The following is a 19,908-nucleotide window of genomic DNA, read 5'->3' as shown; positions in this document are numbered from 1 at the left end:
AGGTTAGCCCCGTGAAACTTCTCTTCTTCCTCAGCGCAATTTCGCTACTATTTCTATCAATTGCAGACCATTCATACGTGTTTTTTTACAGCTTATTTTTATATATATAAGTAGCCATTCAAGCTCGCTCTCTCTCTACGATCGTTTGTTCTTTACTTGTATCAAAAAACCTTCAAAAACTCCTATATAATCCTTATCTTCTTCTTCATCTTCTTCATCTTCGTTTTCTTCTTAATTTCTTCCTTATTACTTTCTGTGCGTACCTTCGTCTTCATAATTGATTTCTGATCTTCTTTTTAATAATATTTTGTTAAAAGATGGCTGCTAAGAGAATTCATGATGGTTCTGAAGAAGATCCTAAACATCCAGATCAGAAGAGACTGCGACGCCTTCCTTCTTTTGCAACGTACTCTCTCTCTCTCTCTCTCTCTCTCTCTCTCTCTCTCTCTCCGTCCCTCTAGCTTGTTTTTCCGAGGATTTTGTTCAGGAACTAATTACAGACCTTGGTACATACATGTCTATTTCTTTATTGATAATATTATTTTATGTGAATTTATTAAGTTTTAGGAGAGGGCTAATTAGAAAACGAGTTTTCTAACGTTATTTCATTATTTTTTTTTTGTAGTGTGATTAAGGAAGTAATGATGGCTAAGAACATACAGAACTTGTTTATGGCCATGGAACCGTTGCTTCGTACAGTGGTATGCGCGCATGTCTATTAAATAAATCCCATAGTACTCATATGCTTGTCATTAAAATTAATTATCATATTTTCCTTATATTACAATTTTTACATGGCGATTCAGGTGCAAGAGGAGTTGGAGCGAATACTTGTTCAAAGAACAGGTTTTATTCAAAGGTATGTACTCAGCATCAAATCAGTGAATAAAATTCCTTAAATGAATATGCAAACCATCCTTTTATTTGAATAGCTAGCCTCACAGAGATTGATGGATGATGGTTCATGCAATTAATTACAAAGTTATATCTTCTTATATTTCTACAAAGGTATACTGTGTATGGAGATGATATGTAATGATTAATGTTTGATTAATTGAACTGATAAAGACATATAAGCAACATGTTATAAGTAATGGTGAAGCTATCATCACCGTTTAATTTCTTAAAAAAAAATGAAAGAAACATATGCACAGACACGCAGAAGTATCATTTTATTTGTTTAGTACCCAAAAATAGTAATAATTTTTTTTTTTTTTCTTTTTTCTTAACATTTCAGGCCTTCCCAGGCTCAAATACAAGAAATAGAAGCATCAAGCTTACAGCTCATATTCCAAAAGCAACTCTCTCTTCCTATATATACAGGAAAAAAGATTGAAACTGTAGATGGAACTCCTCTCCAAGTACTGCTAATAGACAGAAAAAATGGTCTCCAGAGTCCTCTCACCCTCTCTTCACCACTAAAGCTGGAAGTAGTAGTAATTGATGGCTGTTTTCCTGCTGAAGGTCAAGAAAACTGGACCGGTTTAGAGTTTGATAAGCATATAGTTAAGGAAAGAAATGGGAAGAGACCATTAATTATTGGAGAAACTAATCTCACTATGAAAGATAACTGTTGTTGCTGCAGTATATTTGAGCTTATAATTACAGATAATTCAAGCTGGATTAAGAGCAGGCATTTTCGGATTGGTGTAAGAGTAATTGCAAGTAGTTATGAAGGACCTCGGATTATGGAAGCCATGACTGACCGTTTCATGGTTAAAGATCATAGAGGAGAATGTAAGTTTATCAGACTCTAATATATTATATTATTTACTTTGGTAAAGTCTATATTTTTACATGTTTGAAAATATATTTATTTATTTATTTTCTGATCATCCTAATCAGCTAATAAAGTAAAAATATGCTTGTTCATCCTAATCAGTTTGATTTGACATGTTGGCTGTTTTCATTGAATGAAATTGGAATAAAGTATTACAATTCTACCAGTTTTATCTATAATTAGTTATCTATATGTACTATTTTGTCATAGAGCCTAACTAATTTTTGGCCAAATTCTCAACAAATTGATTTTGATGCATGTGAAAACATGAGTTTAGTAGTTCAAATAAATGACATGATGTTAGTTTTGTAAATAAGTAAGATTTTCATGATGCTCGTATAATTATCTCTTTATATTATAAAAGGAGAGGAGACATCATTATGTAATAAGCGTGAGAAATTAGGATTATGATTTGAGCTTAAAAATTTTAATGGAGACAACATAATATTTGTAAGTGATACTTCATTATGTTTTATTTGTTCTCACCAATTTGAATTAAGTATAGGCTAATTAGCAACATGCAATTTTGACATTATTGGTCCCTAAAAAAGCATAGAACTTAGGCCTCGTTTGAAACGACTTAATTTCGCCTTTTCAGTTTCGAAACGGAAGAAACTTTCTTTAGTTGTTGTTTGTATGCGCCACTTTTGAGAAATGATTTTTAGATAACTATAATTTTGTACTGTTTGCATAAGCTTTCTATATAAACTTCTCCATTAGAAAATTCCGTTTTCTCAAACAACGATTTTAGAACTACTTCTTAGGGAAGGTACAAAATAACCAAACGAAGCCTTACTCTTTAGAAATTGAAATTTTGATCCATATATTGATTGAATCCTATGTGTGCCCTTACTAACCGCAAATTAATGATGATTTACCTTTTACAGCATATAAGAAGCATTATCCTCCCTCTCTTACTGATGAAGTCTGGAGACTGGAGAAGATAGGGAAAGATGGAACTTTTCACAAAAGACTTGCTGCTGAGTCCATTTATACTGTTCAAGACTTCCTTAAATTACTCTCCGTGGATCCCAATCGCCTCAGAAAGGTAAGATACATTGAAAATTAGAACTTTAGTTTAATATAGCTTAATTAATATAACCACTTGATTTTGACAAGCAACAGATGCTTGGAACGGGGATGTCTGATCGCGTGTGGGAGGTAACAGTATCTCACGCAAGGACTTGCACTTTGGGCCAAAATACTTATCTGTACAGAGGATCTCAGCTAAATCTTCTCTTAAGCCCTATATGTGAACTCAAAGGAATAGTTGCACAAAATTCTACTTTATCTCCTCAGCAACTCAACAAATCCCAAAGAGTAAGTATTGATCAAACTATATATACAACTAGTTGTATTAAGTGAATATTGTTTTTTTTTGTAATCAAATTGATAATCTTTCAAATTTATATATAAATAAAGATTTTATTTTTTGTTCAGGATTTTGTGCAGCAAATGGTTCGAGAAGCATATGAACATTGGGATATGGTGGAAGAGAATTTTGATGGCTTCGGAAGTGTTCATCTAGTTGAAAGTAATACAAATTGAATTTTTTTCTTCTTTGTTATGCTATGAACGCATTGCATAAAATTCTAATGGTATTTTAATCTTTCAGATATGAATATGGCTGAGCAAAGCCAACAGTGGTACAGTGAACCTCTGCAGAACACATTGCCGCAGTTTGAAATTGGGGATTTTGATGAAATAGAAGAAGAGGCTCAGAATACTCTGCAGAGAGGATATCAGAACGAATAAATTGATGGAAATATTTCTACACTGAAGTTAAACAATTGGTGATAGTTCTGTGAATCTCAAGAAGACTGTAAAAAGAGGAAATTTGAGGAACTAAAGAGAAGAACATGTGGCGTCTTTCCAATTCTCTTTTGTTTTAATTTATGTATATTAATTTCATTCGTTTGTAACAGAAATTTTGGTGAGAGTACGTAGACTGTGTAAGTCGTTTGGAAACTTAATAAGTGTAAAATCTCTTGTAGTTAACATTTCAGAAATTCTCCTCTCTTTTTTGGTAAAATTAGCTTAGGTTAATGCTCTGTAGCATAAATTGTGATTTTCCATCTTAATTGATTCTGAGCATATATTTTGGAAGATCAGCACTGTGGGCTCTAAATGTTCGTGCTCCAACCTCCCTGCGTCCTCTTTCTTTTTTCAGGTTGTAGAGGAGAGTTTTAATTGGTATGTTTCGAGACAAATTTTCATAAGGCTAATTGGGTTGTAAACAAGACATTACCCAGAGATTTCACCCTCATTTTGTGGGCAAATTATTAAGTCCAGTCACTTGACAAAGAAATACATCCAGATTTCTCTCTATCTACAGTAAAGCGCTGTTACTGTAGCAATTACGCTTTGACTGCGATTTTACTGTAGACAGAGAGAAATTCGGATATAGCTCTCTGTCAGGTGACTGGATGTAATAATTCGCCCATGTTGTGAGGACTTTATGATGTGAGTTCAGATTTCCTATAGGCGCAAGCCCCTATAAATAATTGTTCCACCGATTAGCTTGAGAGAATTTTCGATTAAGGCTAGTCGTCAAAGAGATACATAATATATGGTGCATGCTACCAGCAGATTTAGGTATTTGAAAATTTAATATTTAAAATTATAAATTCTCCACCTTGCACTTAAAGCGGATGGTGGGGAAAGTGATGATAAACCAGATCAATATCCAATGTCTCCATCTCCCCGAGTCATCATAATCCCTAGTCTACTTTGTCAGAGGAAGTAGACGACCCAACTTGACAGAAAGATCATTGTCGATATTCATGGGTTGCTTTGTCCAAGGGTACCTTGTAGACCTTTGGTGAATATTTTCCTAAAAGGACATATTTGAAGCTACCTTAACTAACAGATGGATTTATGCCCTATCTATCATACATTATTGATTTATTGCTCAAAGATTTGAAGTCGTTGGGGAGCATATAGGCTCTGATCATGACCGTAATTTAATAGTGTCATTTGGAGGCAAGACCATCCTATCAGAAGGTCCTGGTCATAACAGTTTACCTATCACAACCTGATCCAATATGAACCAATATCACACAGGTCATACCCTATACGATTGTGGCAATACTAACCCCAAGATATGATTGGAGAAATACTAAAACAAAGCTTTCAATTTATATACTACACAAAGCCATTATTAAATGCAATATAAAGCGAAAGACTATTAAATTTCAATATGATTTTCTATATGTCATTCAAAATATATAATTTGAAATCCATATACAACAGTACTTTGTAATAGAGAGCTCAACAAAATAAAAGTCAAGCATGCAAAAGCTAGTCAAAACTAATTAAAACATACCTACAACACAAATCGGAGCGAGCTGAGCGTACTATCCAAACTACTCAGCTTGCTCCTTACCTTTCCCTGGGCTTGAAAATAAAAATAAAAGCAAGAATGAGCTAACATGGCTTAGTAAGATATCGTAGCCTAAAACATAAATCAATAAATAAAACCAAAAGAATCGAGATTGTTGTGCTGAATCATATATTAAATTAAATATAATTAAATAAATAATATAATTAATTGAATTATAAGCAAATAATTCATATCATAATCCCACCTCGATAGCCCATTGGCTCCGTCATAACAACACTTAGGTAACAAAATATCACCAGCATAATAAAATCTCACCTCAATCACCCACTGACTTTGGCGTAACAGAATCACACCTTGGACACACACTGGCGCCGGTATAACACAATCCCACTTTGACCGCCCAAGGGAGAGATTGTTGAGAGAGTTGCTACTTAGCTTTGCAAGTTTTACATTCTTGTAACTTGTATTTTTTTATGATTCCAAATATTATTGTTTTAATTATTATTTTCCCCTACGCATTTTGGAAGAATTATTTTGCTCTTGTGTGTACTAACATTTCAAGAAAATCATACTCCAAATTGTTGAAGACTTCAAATCAAATTCAGTTTAGAATTATTATATTTTGAAGTCTGTATTTTTTATTTTATTGAGTCTAAGAGAGTGTGATTGTAATTGAGTAACTGATCACACAGACACCCGGGAGATCTAAATTCATTTTTTTTAAATTGATCATGCAGTAAGAATTGAATTCATACGGGACAATTTGGTCAGTTATATTCCCCAACGAGCAATGAAGCGAACAAAAAAATGCCAAAAAATTGTCTAAGTATAGATCATACGGACGATATTTTACATTCATCACAGAACGATCTTCTTTATTTTTGCAAAATGTGAAGATCATACGGACAATATTTTTCATTCGTCTCAGGACAATTGTCTCTATTTTTGTAAAATATGAAGATTGTAGGGGGCGCTACTATTACATCACAACACTTTACAATATATTTTTCAATGCATTTTATTAATTAAAGCATAATAGGACAAAATTCAAAATTATTAAAATGTCCCAATAGTAGATCGACAACAAAAAAAACTACTGAGTAAAAAATCACAATTCTCAAATACAACCAAATTGTCACAAATTGTATAAAATATCATTTTGAAGCTTCAATTGAATTAAAGTGCTATTTTTAGATGTCAAAAAAATTTTTTTGAATAGGCAAAAATAGCTTATTTTCAAAATCACCCATCAAAAACTTTTAAAATATTCTCAAAATATTTGTAAACACAATCTTTATTACATATAAAAAATTACGCGGCGAAACTTTTACCAAAACAAAGTTATTGTCATTTTTCGGTAACAGAAATATAAATTTGATCGAAAAAATATCAAAAATATAAAATTACTAAAATTTGAAATATGCAAAAGATAAACTACCTTGAGACAAGCAAATTTTTCAACTGGACCGACGAACAATAGTCACTCTACGGTTGCCAAACACTAGTTTCTTTGCTTTTCTCTCCTCTCTTTTCTCTTAGTTATCCCCAAAATGTTCTCTATTTCGCATGAAATGAAGAAAAAGGATTTTTAAATAACATTTAAACTTTGAAATAGGCAAAATGTAACCCACCTTAAGTCGAACAAATTTTTCAACTGGGTTGACGGACAAAAATCGCTCTAGGTTGCTAAACACTAGCTTCTGTCCTTCTCTCTCCTCTCTTTTCTCTTACTTCTCCCCCCTTCCAAGTAGCCTCTCTAGCAGTCTGCTATACCTTGACCATCATAATTTTTTTGCTCCTTATTTTTTTGACTTTGTATGCCAAAATCCTATATGATTCTTCTCTATAGTGCAGGTTTGGGGGAACCTCCACATCATCAGTAGATAATATCTTTCCAGAATTAGATATCGATTTCCTTAGACATGATACATGAAATACATTGTGTATACCGAACATATGCTGAGGTAACAATAACTTGTAAGCAGAACTATCAATCCTCTCAACAATCTTAAAAGATCCAATGTACCTTGGACTCAACTTATTGATTCTTCCAAATCTGCTGACACCTTTCATCGGGCTGACTTTGACATAAATAAAATTGCCAACCTGGAATTCCACCTGCATGTGTTTTTTATCGTAATACTTCTTTTGTCTGTCCTGAATAGCTCTCAATCTTTCTCTGAACAGTTGTTTGTTGTAGTGTCATCCACAAAGTTGATCCTATCACTTATCTCTCACCCACCTCTATCAAAGATAAAGGTGTAGTGCACTTCATACTATATAGGGCTTCATAAGGAGTCATGATAATAGTGGACTAATAACTATTGTTATATGTAAACTCTATTAGTGGGATGTGATCCTCCCAACTACTGCCAAAGTCTAGAACACAGTCTCAAAAGATCATCCAGTACTTGAATAGATTTTTCGGACTATCCATCTCTCTATGAATGAAAGTTGTACTAAAATGTAATTTTATACCCGGACCCTTCTGAATGCATCTTCATAATCTGGAGGTAAATCATCTATCACAATCAGATACAATCACCTTTGGCACACCATACAATATTATAATGTATCTGATATATATATGTGCTAATCTGTCTATCGGATCAGTCTATTATATCAGAATAAAATGTACTGACTTCATCAAACAATCAACAATGACCCAAATGGCATCATGTCCCTTCCTCAATCTAAGAAAACCTATAGCAAAGCCCATCATTACCTCCTTCCATTTTCATTCAGGGATATTTAACGACTGTAGAAGACCACCTGGTTGTTGAAGTTCAACCTTCAGTAATTGACATGCCTCACACTTCAAAATAAAGTCAGATTTATATTTCTTTAATCCAGGCCACCAGAACATACCTTTCAAATCTTCATACATCTTATTTCTTCAGGGATGAATAGTGCAACCCTAGTAATGTGCCTCATGTAGGATCTCAGCTCTCAGATCACCAACAAAAGGAACCCATAATCTATCCTTGTAGAAAATGATTCCATAATCAAATAAAGATAGTTCAGGTCTCTTATGAACCTTAATATAATCATTCAACTTTAGATACACTGTATTTGATTTATGAGCTTCTTGAATCCATTCCTGTAGAGTAAGCTGAATAATCATTTGAGTTAAAAATTTCAAATATGTATTAACAAATACCACTTCTATTTTCAATTTCATAAAATCTCAAATAAGAAAGACTACATAAGTAAACAATGAAAAAGAAGTATCTGAAGTATTCCTACTCAAAGCATCTGCTACCACATTCGCCTTACCATGAATATACTAAATAGATAGGTGATAATCCTTGATCAGCTCTAACCATTTTCTTTTCCTCAAATTCAGATCCTTCTGAGTAAAAATATACTTTAAACTCTGATGGTTAGTAAAGATCTCGCATTTGACTTCATACAATTAATGCCTCTAAATCTTTAATACAAATATAATAGTTGCTAACTCAAGATCATGTGTAGATAATTCCTCTCATGTGATTTCAAATATTAAGATGCATAAGCAATCACTTTACCATGTTACATCAGCACACATCCAAAATCTTTCAATGATGCATCATTAAAAACCTGTAATCCCTAAGTGCCTAAAGGAATAGCCAAAATTGTAGCAGAAGTCAAATGATCCTTTAACAACTAAAAACTCTCCTTACACTCCGAAGTCCATATGAAAGATATTTACTTCTAAGTCAATCTCGTTAAAGGCAAAGAAATAAAAGAAAACCCCTGAACAAACTTTTGATAATAGCTAACCAAGCTTAAAAACTACAAACCTCTGAAACTGTAGTAGGCCTCGGGCAATCAAAAATACTAAAATGCCTATAATGCTCACTACATGCCCTAGATATGAAATGCTCCTTAACCAAAAACTCATACTTTGAAAATTTAGTATATAATTAATGTTACATTTGAATCTCCAGAGCAGTCATCAAGTGTGTTGCATGCTCCTCAAATTTAGAATAAATTAGAATATCATCTATAAATATGATCACAAACTAGTCCAGATACTTCCTAAAAACCCTGTTCATCAAATTCATAAAGACTGTTGGGGCATTAGTCACTCCAAATGGCATGACTAAAAACTCATAATATCCTACCTCATAGTAAATGCAATCTTCACCGCATCTTCTTCCCCTACCTTCAACTGCCAGATCAAAGATCAATCTATAAAATACTGAGCACCATGTCAGTTGATCAAACAAATCATCAGTCCTAGGCAAAGGATACTTATTTTTTTATAGTGACTATATTCAATTCCATGTAATAAATACTCTTGTGCATTATACCATCCTTTTTCTTCATAATTTGAACAGAAGGTCCCCACGGAGATACACTAGGACAGATTAATCCCATATTAACTAACTCCTTAAGCTGAACCTTCAACTCTTGAAGCTCCTTAGGTGTCATTTTATATGGAGCTTTAGAGATTAGAGCAGTACTTATAAAGAGATCAATATAAACTCTATCTGTCTATATGGAGATAAAGTCACTAATTCCTCTAGAAAGATATATAGAAATTCCCAAACTACAAGGACACTACTCATAGAATTAGAAAAGAGTCTCGCATATCTGGTAGATGCTTAAAAATACTATGCTACCTTTCCTCTAAAGTCTTCCCACTTCTAGAAAAGAAATCAAACAAGAGAGAACACCTCTAATTCTCTAAAAAATTAAGCTCTCACCATTATGATACAAAGTCACTTTCTTCTTCAAGTAATCAATCCGAGCCCCATATCAACTCATCCAGACCATACTAAAAATGACATCAAATGCAAAAATAGGTAGCAAAATCAAACTAGATCTTCAAACTCAATCAAAAAAAGTCCAAATCACAAAAATAAACCCTACTAGCTACCATTTCATCTCCTGTAAGCAAAACCACAGACAAAGAAATAAGCAATAATATGGAAGACAAACTGAGATAATCAAAATAATCCCTAGACATGAAAGAATGGTTAGCACCAGAATTGAATAAAATATGACAAGGATATATAGAAATATAAAATGTACCTATCACAACATCAGGGAATCAATAGATTCTTGCTGCATCAGACTATAAACTCATGGATGCAATGGGGTCAAAGCAACAAGACTACCTACACCTTGTGAACCTCCAGAAGGTTGACCTTGTGATACCAGACCAATATCAAGTCTACAAGAAGCCTCAGTATATGATCGAGGTATGCTGCACTTGGCCTACATACAGTTGACTGTATAGAGCCTCTAAAATTAGAATGTCTATCAAGATCACCTTATGGACACTCAACAATCCTATGGCTAAACTGACCATAACAAAAACACCTATCTGATGCTCTGTACTAATGTATACTATGCCTTCTGCCACATTACTGATATAATAGGGCCACACTCACTGTACCTCTAGAACTAAAAATACTTCCTCTATTTGATCCAGAAGAAATTACTACTAGCTATCCCCTCCTTTTGAATTCAATAGGTCCAAACCTACTCTTCTTTTCAGAATGGATACTACTAGCTATCTCACCACCAAATCTCTTCTTGCATATAGTCCATCTTTACTGCACTGCTACCAGATCAGTCTCTATCTTCTTGACCCACTTGACCAACTAATCAAAGTTTGTGATATCTTATGCCAATAATGGTTACCTCAAAGCATATCAGAGTCCCTCCGAAAATTGGTAACACTTCTCCTTAGAAGTGTCAACTAACTGTGGAGCAAATCATGAGAGAGCAGTAACTCTACCCCATATTGCATCACTAACATGCTTCCCTGAATCAACTTAAAAAAAGAGCTCTATAATTATGTCCAAGTAGATGGAAGTATAAACCGTCTTGAATATCTCAGTAAACTTATCCCAAGTAATCAAGGTATTTGCAAGAAGCTAAAACTTCTCTCTCTGTTGACCCAACCGCCAGCGCTCTGCCTCGTCATCAAATAAAAAAGTAGCTAATGCAACTCTCCACTCAAAAGGATAATATATCCCATCCAAAGTCTTCTCTATCATCATCAGTCAATTCTTAGCTACTCTAGGCTTAATAACACTTGAAAGTCTAGATGGATGTAATCTCATAAAATTTTATAAATATCTGTCCATGTTATCAAATTGGGTACCAACAACCCGTGTGTGAGCCTCACTAACTAGTTCTGCTACTATACCTATAATATAAAAAATTGACTTAGAACTGATCACATGAGCAGTGCCCTAAACTAGAACTATGACCATTAATCATATATGGATCTGGCTGAGGTAGATCAACCATCTAAAAACACGCAGTTGAATGTAACACATATGAAAAAATAAAATAAAATGAGCACCCAAAACTATCTAGAATCATCACACATGCTTCTATAGATTAAATCTTATGGCACGATTACAATTCACTTCTCCAACCTATGCTATGATACCAAAAAGCTTGCACAACTTGACCTGATAAAACCTAATATCACATAGTTCATATTGTGTCTAATTGTGGCAATACTGACACAAAGATTTGGTTGGAGAAATACTGAAATAAAATTTCTAATTTATAAACTACATAGAGCCACAATTGAATGCAATATAAAATAGAAGACTACTAAATTTCAATATAACATTTTATATATCATCCAAAATATATAAAATATGAAATCTATATATAATAGTACTTGGCAATAAAGAGTACAACAGAAATAAAAGCCAAGCGTATAAAAGTGAACTATAACTAAAACATACTTACAACATAGATCATAGCGTGTTATCCAAGCTACTTAGCTCACTCCATACCCTTCTCTAAACCTCAAAAAAAAAAAAAAAAAACAAGAATGAGCTAACACTACTCAGTAGGCTATTGTAGCCTAAAACAAAAATCAATAATTAAAACCAAAAGAACTTAGATCACTATGCTAAATCATATATTGAAAATAACTACAATTAAATAAATATTGAAATAAACTGAATTATAAGCAAATACTTGATAACAAAATCCCACCTCAATAGCCCATTGGCTTCAACATAATAATACTTAGGTAATAGAATCTCACCAGCATAACAGAATCTCACCATGATCACCCGCTGGCATCGATATAACAGAATCTCACTTCGACTGCCAGCTGGCACTAGCATAGTAGAATCCTACCTCGGCAGCCTATTGGAACCAGCGTAACAAAATCTCAACTCGACCGCCCACTAGCGTCGACATCACATCACAATACTTTACAATAAATTAGTAATGTATCTCATTACTTAAAGAATAACTAGACTAAATTCAAAAATCGCCAAAATGTCCTAATAGTAGATAATATAAATACTATTAAAAAAAATTCACAATTTCTAAATATAACTAAATTACCACAAATTATGTAAAATATCATGCTAAAGCTTTAATTAAACTGAACCACTACTTTTAGATGTTAAAATAAAATTTTAAGTAGGTAAAAATTGCTACTTTTTCAAAAGCAACTGACTAAAATTTTTTAGAATATACTAAAAATTTTTGTAATCACAATCTTTATAACATAGAAAGAATTACGTTGTGAAAGTTTTATAAAAACAAAGTTATTGTTGTATTTTCGTAATGAAAATACAAATTTGATCTAAAAAATACTAAAAATATAAATTATTAAAATCTGAATAGGAAAACATAACCTACCTTGAGATGAGCAAATTTTTCAATGGGTCGATGGACAAAAATCACTTAATGGTTGTAAAACACTAGCTTCTTTCCTTATCTATCCTTACTTTTCTCTTATTTCTCCCCAAATGTTACGCATGAAATGAAGAAAAAGAATATTTAAATAACCCTTAAAATAAAGTGACTTTAGATATTTATAAAATAATAATAATATATTATAATAATATATTTTCACTATAAAAGTCAAAAAAAAATTTTAAGGGTTCTAAAATTTATGAAAAATATCCATAAATTAACTCATTTTATTTAAAAAATTTTGGTGAAATTGGTTTACAAAACAGACACCTGACGATCCCAAAAAACCTACTTGAATCGATAGGTGCAGATTTCTTAAGAAATTTTGATAGTGTCCAAAAATTATGAAAAAAAATTAGAGAAGTTAAAACATGACATTATAAATGTTTTGGCGAAGACAACTTGTGATTTGGACTTCTCTATGTTAACCAAAAAAATCTTAAAAACTTAAAGGGTTTAATAGGATACCTTGGCAAGACCAAGCTCCCGTCGTCACGCACGAAGGAGGTGTGACTTCAGATACGAGAGAAGAATGGCGAGAGGAGGTGTGACTAAAAATATGATGGGAAGGAACATCGCCGAAGGTGGCTCAAAGGTGGCGATAGGAATTAGAATGTCGTTGCCAAAGGAGGAGAGGACACAGGAAACATCTTCGAAGGAGGTTTAGAATCATCGAAGTCAAAATTAAATGAGGTGAAACAAAACAAATGAATTGGATGCAACTATTAAATAGGTTAGTTAGCATCAAATTTGTGATGGTTTATGGTGGAGATGTGACAGCTTTGTGATGATTTACCATCACAAATTTTTAATATTACATCGTAAAGCCATCGCAAAAAATAATGAATATTTATGTTAGAAATCCATCAAAATTTTTAAGAAAAGAAAATCAGTCGCAATTACCGCTATAAATTGCCAACTTTCTAATAGTGATGATTGACACCTGATGATAACCAATAATAACTTTTATCTAACCATTATCATCTAGCCACTATAGACAAACTATAGTTTCTTGACCAGCATCGTCCGACTACCACCATCACATGACTATAGTCTCCCAACCAAGCCATGTTTCTATCAAAATAAAATCATAAATAGCAAAATAAAAACATATGCATATTTAATATATTTAAAAATATAATAAATATTAATAGAATAATATGATGTAATTTAGATAAAATTAATTATCTATCAGTAAATTTATATGAAGCAAGCTCAATTCAAAATAAATACATAATAAAAATTTTAGCATATAAGATTATTATTTATAATTTCCCTAATTAAGTACCTTATCATATTTAATAAAATTTACATAATCTATCAATCATTTAAAATTTATTTAATAAAAGAAACTTATAGATTTTTTAATCAAACTTATTATCCTTAATTAGTAATATGAAAATCATTTTAATAGATATTTAGGTTGTGAGTAAATCATACTATGCAAGCAAATATCAATAGACCTCTAAGATACTTCGATGTTAATATAAAAACCTTCAAGATATCCATTTTGAACCATTTTGAGTTCTTTCAGCTTAATTATAGATTTTTTAATCAAACTTATTATCCTTAATTAGTAATATGAAAATCATTTTAATAGATATTTAGGTTGTGAGTAAATCATACTATGCAAGCAAATATCAATAGACCTCTAAGATACTTCGATGTTAATATAAAAACCTTCAAGATATCCATTTTGAACCATTTTGAGTTCTTTCAGCTTAAATTTTGATTAAAATTGAGTTCTACAGTGTATATCCCATATAAATAATTATTTTCCACATTCATCAAGCCATTACACCTAAAATACATAGCACGCAAATTAGAACATCCAAGTATTTGTTTATTTTCATCAAACTCACTAGAATAGGCCATGAGGTAGATAATAGCAATAATCTCTCTCTTTTTATGATGAAAAACTTATGTTCAGTATAGTTATAACAAATGTGTAAATTGACTTTTTATCATAAATTTTAAGCATTAAAAGAAATACATAGAAAATAATTAAAAAATATTTCTAAATGTTAATTGGTTAAAAAAACTAATTCTCCCCTTAAATATATGCATGTGAAAAGAATTATGACCAACATGTAATTCTTCTCCCCCTTTGACAACATCAAAAAGAATGATAGATATATAAAAGAAGTTTAAATATTAGGATCTAACATCTTAAGCATACATCTTAACAAGTAAAATCTCTCTTTAGTTAATGATTTTGTAAAAACATCTACTATTTGAGAATCTATGTTTTTAAAATGTATACCTGCATTGCCCTTATTAACATGATCTCTAATAAAATGATGTCTAATCTTTATATCTTTAGTTTGTGAGTGTTGTATAGGATTTTTTATTAAACTGATAGCATTAGTGTTAACACATTTAATAGGAATGTTTTTAATCTTACTTCCAAAATCTTTTAATTATTATTTTAGCCATTAAACTTTAGCAACATTATTACCTATATTTATGTACTCAGCTTTAGCTGTGGATAAAGTAGCTACAAAATTTTGTTTTCTAGAATACCAAGAAATAAGTGGGGATCCCAAAAATTGACAAGTTTTAGATGTACTTTTTCTATCGACTTTACAACCAGCATAGTCACTTTAAGAATATGCAACTAAATTATATGATAAAAAAAAAATTTGAGATACAATAATCCAAAACTAGGATATCCTATCAAATAACAAAATATTCTCTTAACTGTTGTTAAGTGTGATTCCTTAGAAATATACAATAAACATAATATCAGGCCTAATAGCAATAAGATATAAAAGTGAACCTATCATACTCCAATAAAGCTTTTAATCTATTAGTTTTCCTGATTCATCTAAATCAAGTATAATAAATGGGCATATAAGGATTTTAATCAATTTAAATTTCTTCATATCAAACTTTTCTAATAATTTATTTACATACTTAGTTTGACATATGATTGTCTTAGACTCTAGCTAGTTGTTTTACTTGAAGTCCTAAGAAAATTATGAGTTCACTCATCACACTTATTTCAAATTTTTTTGATATTAATGAAGAGAACTTATGGCATAAACTTTCATTAGTCATTTTAAATAATATATCATTAATATAAATCTGTATAAAAAATCATCTCTAATATTTTTTATGAAAATAATTGTATCTGTCTTACCTTTTCTAAAATTATGTTCAATTAAAAAGTTACTTAACATATTATGCCAATCATGTGGAGCCTGTTTTAAAACATATAGAGCTTTCTTCAATTTATTATATGATTAAGAAAATTAAGACTCTCAAAACCTGATGGTTGTTCAACAAATACATTTTTATCAATATACCCGTTCAAAAATGTAATTTTGACATTCATTTGAAAAAATTTAAAATCCTTGAAACAAACAAAGGCATAGAGTAATCTAAAGACCTCTAGTCTTACTATAAGTTCAAATGATTCTTCAATTTCTATTCCTTCTTTTTATATATACTCTTGTGCAACTAATCTAGCTTTATTTCTGATAATACTGCTTGAGTCTTGTAGCTTATTTGTATTGACCCATTTAGTTCCAATTATATTTATTCATGAGATCTTAGGGCTAACTCCCAAATATTACTTCTTATAAATTGGTTAAGTTTCTCTTCCATAAAACCTATCTAAATATTATCTTATAAAGCTTCATCTATGTTTCTATATCCATGTTGACTCTGTTGATCACATTTTTGTATGACATCATCAGGATATGTCTGAGCTCCTAATTAGATATTTACAACCTCCAATTAAGCTCAAACTATGTTTAACTAATCTAAATCATTCATTTGATTTTGATTGGTGTGAGATACTCAATATTTAGTCAACCACAATAAAAATGCATTCAAATCCAGAACTCCAAGTCAAAATCCTAGGGTTAAAGGCTTATGTCCTGAATCCCTTTTTAATTGTATCTTCGGGAAATTTGAGACCCAGTCAAATGCTCTTTATTTCATGATTTATCAATTAAATATTGATTAGACATGTACCTAGGGTCAACCCTACCGATTTAAACTCAATCCAATATTTCTAACAAAAAAAACTGAATTGATTTCCAAAGGCTACAAAACTTTCAAATATTTATAACACATGACTATAGACCCTTCACCTTATGGAATTTAACTGGGGCCTTTCACAAGGCCCTTGAACATGTCCATAGCCTTTAATATGTCATGTCAAATAGTAACCCACATTTTTTTGGACCAAATTTGACCCAGAGTTGATTAAGGGTCAAAATGAACAAAAATGCCCTTTAAGGGCATTTTTGGACTTTTCCCAAAACTCCATATTCTACTTTTAAAACAATCTTTAAAACATATTCCAAAGCATCCTAAATATCAGTTATAGTGCATTGGACCTGAACCTAGGTCTTAATTTGATCAAGTTGACCAAGTCAACCATGGTTGATCAAAATGCTCCTTAAGGGTTCAAATGTCAATTTCAATCCAAATGACCTCACTAGTACATGGGACCGCCTCCATTGATCTCCAAATACTCATTTAAACTTATTTGAGCCAAACTCAACCCATGGTTTAACCAGGTTGATAAAGTGAACTATGGTTGACCAAATTAACCCTTAACCTACATTAATATCAATCTCAATGCTTGAACCCATTTCAAGTCAAATCAACCCCTTCAAAATCACTCAATTGGACATTCCATACATTTCCAAAAATTTTCAAGTAAAATATACCTAGGTTTACTTGGTCAACCCATTTGGATGGGTCAAAACCCTCTCCAATTTTATGTATTTGCTCAAGACTTTGATCCCTTAACACCAAACTCCTTGTGATACTTTCTTATAGCATATTTGACCTCTCAAGGCCTATCCCAATCATCATTAAATGGTCAATAGGTAAATAAGTCAATAAGCCCTTTTAAACTAATGGGAAAAAGTCAAATCATGGCCACATCACCATATCACATTAGCAATTCCATTCTCCCATCTAAATCCAATTCAAACCAACTAGAAAGTAGTTAATTTCCTTTCATAAGAGGCACCAAACTAGACCCTTAAACCAAGCTTGGCTTGGGTTTAACCAAATGCGGGAAAAGAGTGTGGAACCCCTTAACATTGACCAAGGAGAGTCACACTCAACCTCAACCCTTTCCCCTGGTTCTAAGCAGCTTTGGGGACCCCCACAATTAAATCATAGCCATCCATTCAATAGACATTTCATAAGGGGGGGGGGGGGGGGGGGGGGGAGACAAAACAAAGGTGTTTAAAGCCCATAAGGGAGGGGGGGAGACTAACTTAAAGATGTTTAAAGAACATTTCAAACTCCAGCTCCAATATCCTTCTCTCCAAAAAAAAAACCCTTCTCCATCTTCTCTAGCCACTTCTAAGGCCTTCCCAAGCTTCTCCCCACCATTTCTAAGCCTCAAATCACTATTTAAATGACGAGAGAGCATTATAATGTGAGAAAGAGGATTTTCTCCAGAAACTTTAAATCTAGCCATCAAAATCTTATGGGTTCTCATCATACTTGTAGAGAATTTCACCATGAGCAAAAGGAGTCCAAGATCTCAAAAATTTAATGGTTGTATTATAAGTTATTCTCATTTTAAGTTTAAATTTCAATTTGAAATTGCTTAAAATTCATTAAATTGGGGCCTCCAAACTCTAGGAAATAAAAGTTCATGTTCCCATGAGCTTATGTTTTAAATTTTGTTAATTTTAATTGTTATTTTTGAAGTTATGAGCGTTTGAATTTATAGTTCATTTTTTATCTTAAACTAGCAGATCAATCAAAGCCATCTGATTTTTCACTCATCGAGATTATTGGACATATTAGAACTATGTGGACAGCATATTATCTCCACTTGGATTCGAACGTGTACTAGTTTGAATCACGAAAGCTTATGTGGTTGCATCTCAATCAACAATTCATTTCGAAGCTGAACCAACGGCTCTGATAGAGCGCCGATGTGGATAAGTGGTGAATCATATTTTTCCATCTGTCATCATGGCGCATACCATTGGTATTTTGGCTCCAATCATTGCCAATTAATTGTAACGATGGTTAATGATTGAAATTGGATTAAAAAAATAAAAAAAAAACTAAAAAAAACTTCAAATAATTCACAGTAAACTCATTCTCTCACCAAATCTGATGTTCTTGGTGTCATTGGATATGGAATTCAGTGTGTTAATCACTAAAATTAAAATTAATGTAACTTTATCACTGTATTATGAGATATTCTAGTTTGTTTGAAATCCTTTTTACGTAATTTTCTCACAATCTAGTAGCCAACTTGACTCAAATTTTGGTGAAATATGTTTGGGTATCTTAGGCATGTACTTTAATTTTCTTAGGACCAGATACCTATTTGATTGCTATGATGTGAATTTTCAAAGTAATGGTCCATTTTGGATCCAAAACTTTAAAAATTTATAACTCACTAAATTTAGAAAACTAGGCACTTACATTTATGTGGTATGTTTGCATTAGTGTTAGGGTTAGCTGGATAGAGATTGGAACCTAATTGAACAGTAGTGACACATAAAGAAAATATTTAAGGACAATTTCTAGATAACTTAAAAAATTGTTAGGAAACTTTACACACACCCAATAGGGGTAAAACTTAACCATAGTGAACTTAGGGACATTATACACTATAGGTTTAAGTTTCATTGACTTTAGAGATCATTAGCTTAGAAAATTAAGCAAATCAAAATTTAGCACTTTTAAGTTACTTAAAAAAAAATTAAAAAGTGTATTAAATCCAATTTAAATCTAAAAAATACAATTAAAGTACAAAACTAGCCAAAATTTAATCCTCTTCTTAGGAAAAATAAAAGCCTATCACTAGACTTCTAATTTAACTTTAATTTAAGTTTTAATAAAAATTAATAATTAATTAATTTAAAATTATTAAAATTCCAAAAAGTTTCCAAACACTTGGAAATACTACCAATCCCTGACCTTTGGGAGTTATTCCATATTATTTGGGATGAGTTTAGATAAAAACAATCAAAACCTTCCTAATTAAATAATTTTAAAAATGCATTAATTAACCAAAATTTGAAATATCATAAGTAATTCCAAAAGATTCTAAATTAACTAAACTTAATGTCATTCAACTCCAATTAAGGTCTAGTATTTTCTAAAAATGTCA

General features: G+C 31.8%; 1 protein-coding gene across 1 annotated transcript; it reads left to right on the top strand.

The window, feature by feature from the left end:
- Positions 1 to 317: 317 nt before the first annotated feature.
- LOC110108867 (calmodulin-binding protein 60 B-like) lies at positions 318 to 3,535 on the top strand. The gene is made up of 8 exons (XM_020839703.2): positions 318 to 406; positions 626 to 701; positions 807 to 859; positions 1,238 to 1,737; positions 2,668 to 2,828; positions 2,906 to 3,100; positions 3,221 to 3,314; positions 3,396 to 3,535. The coding sequence occupies exons 1-8, from the start codon at positions 318 to 320 to the stop codon at positions 3,533 to 3,535; spliced, it is 1,308 nt and encodes a 435-aa protein (XP_020695362.1).
- Positions 3,536 to 19,908: the final 16,373 nt, after the last annotated feature.

Source organism: Dendrobium catenatum, unplaced genomic scaffold (genome assembly GCF_001605985.2).
Source record: "Dendrobium catenatum unplaced genomic scaffold, ASM160598v2 fragScaff_scaffold_226, whole genome shotgun sequence".
NCBI lineage: Eukaryota > Viridiplantae > Streptophyta > Magnoliopsida > Asparagales > Orchidaceae > Dendrobium > Dendrobium catenatum.
The sequence above is the reverse complement of the archived record's forward strand: the minus strand, read 5'-3'. Positions and strand labels throughout refer to the sequence as shown.

Excerpts from the sequence above, each read along its gene's own strand:
- LOC110108867 (XM_020839703.2), top strand. The coding sequence starts at position 318 with ATGGCTGCTAAGAGAATTCATGATGGTTCTGAAGAAGATCCTAAACAT. Across the intron at positions 1,738-2,667 it reads TAAAGATCATAGAGGAGAAT|CATATAAGAAGCATTATCCT; the intron begins GTAAGTTTATCA and ends TACCTTTTACAG. Across the intron at positions 2,829-2,905 it reads ATCCCAATCGCCTCAGAAAG|ATGCTTGGAACGGGGATGTC; the intron begins GTAAGATACATT and ends GACAAGCAACAG.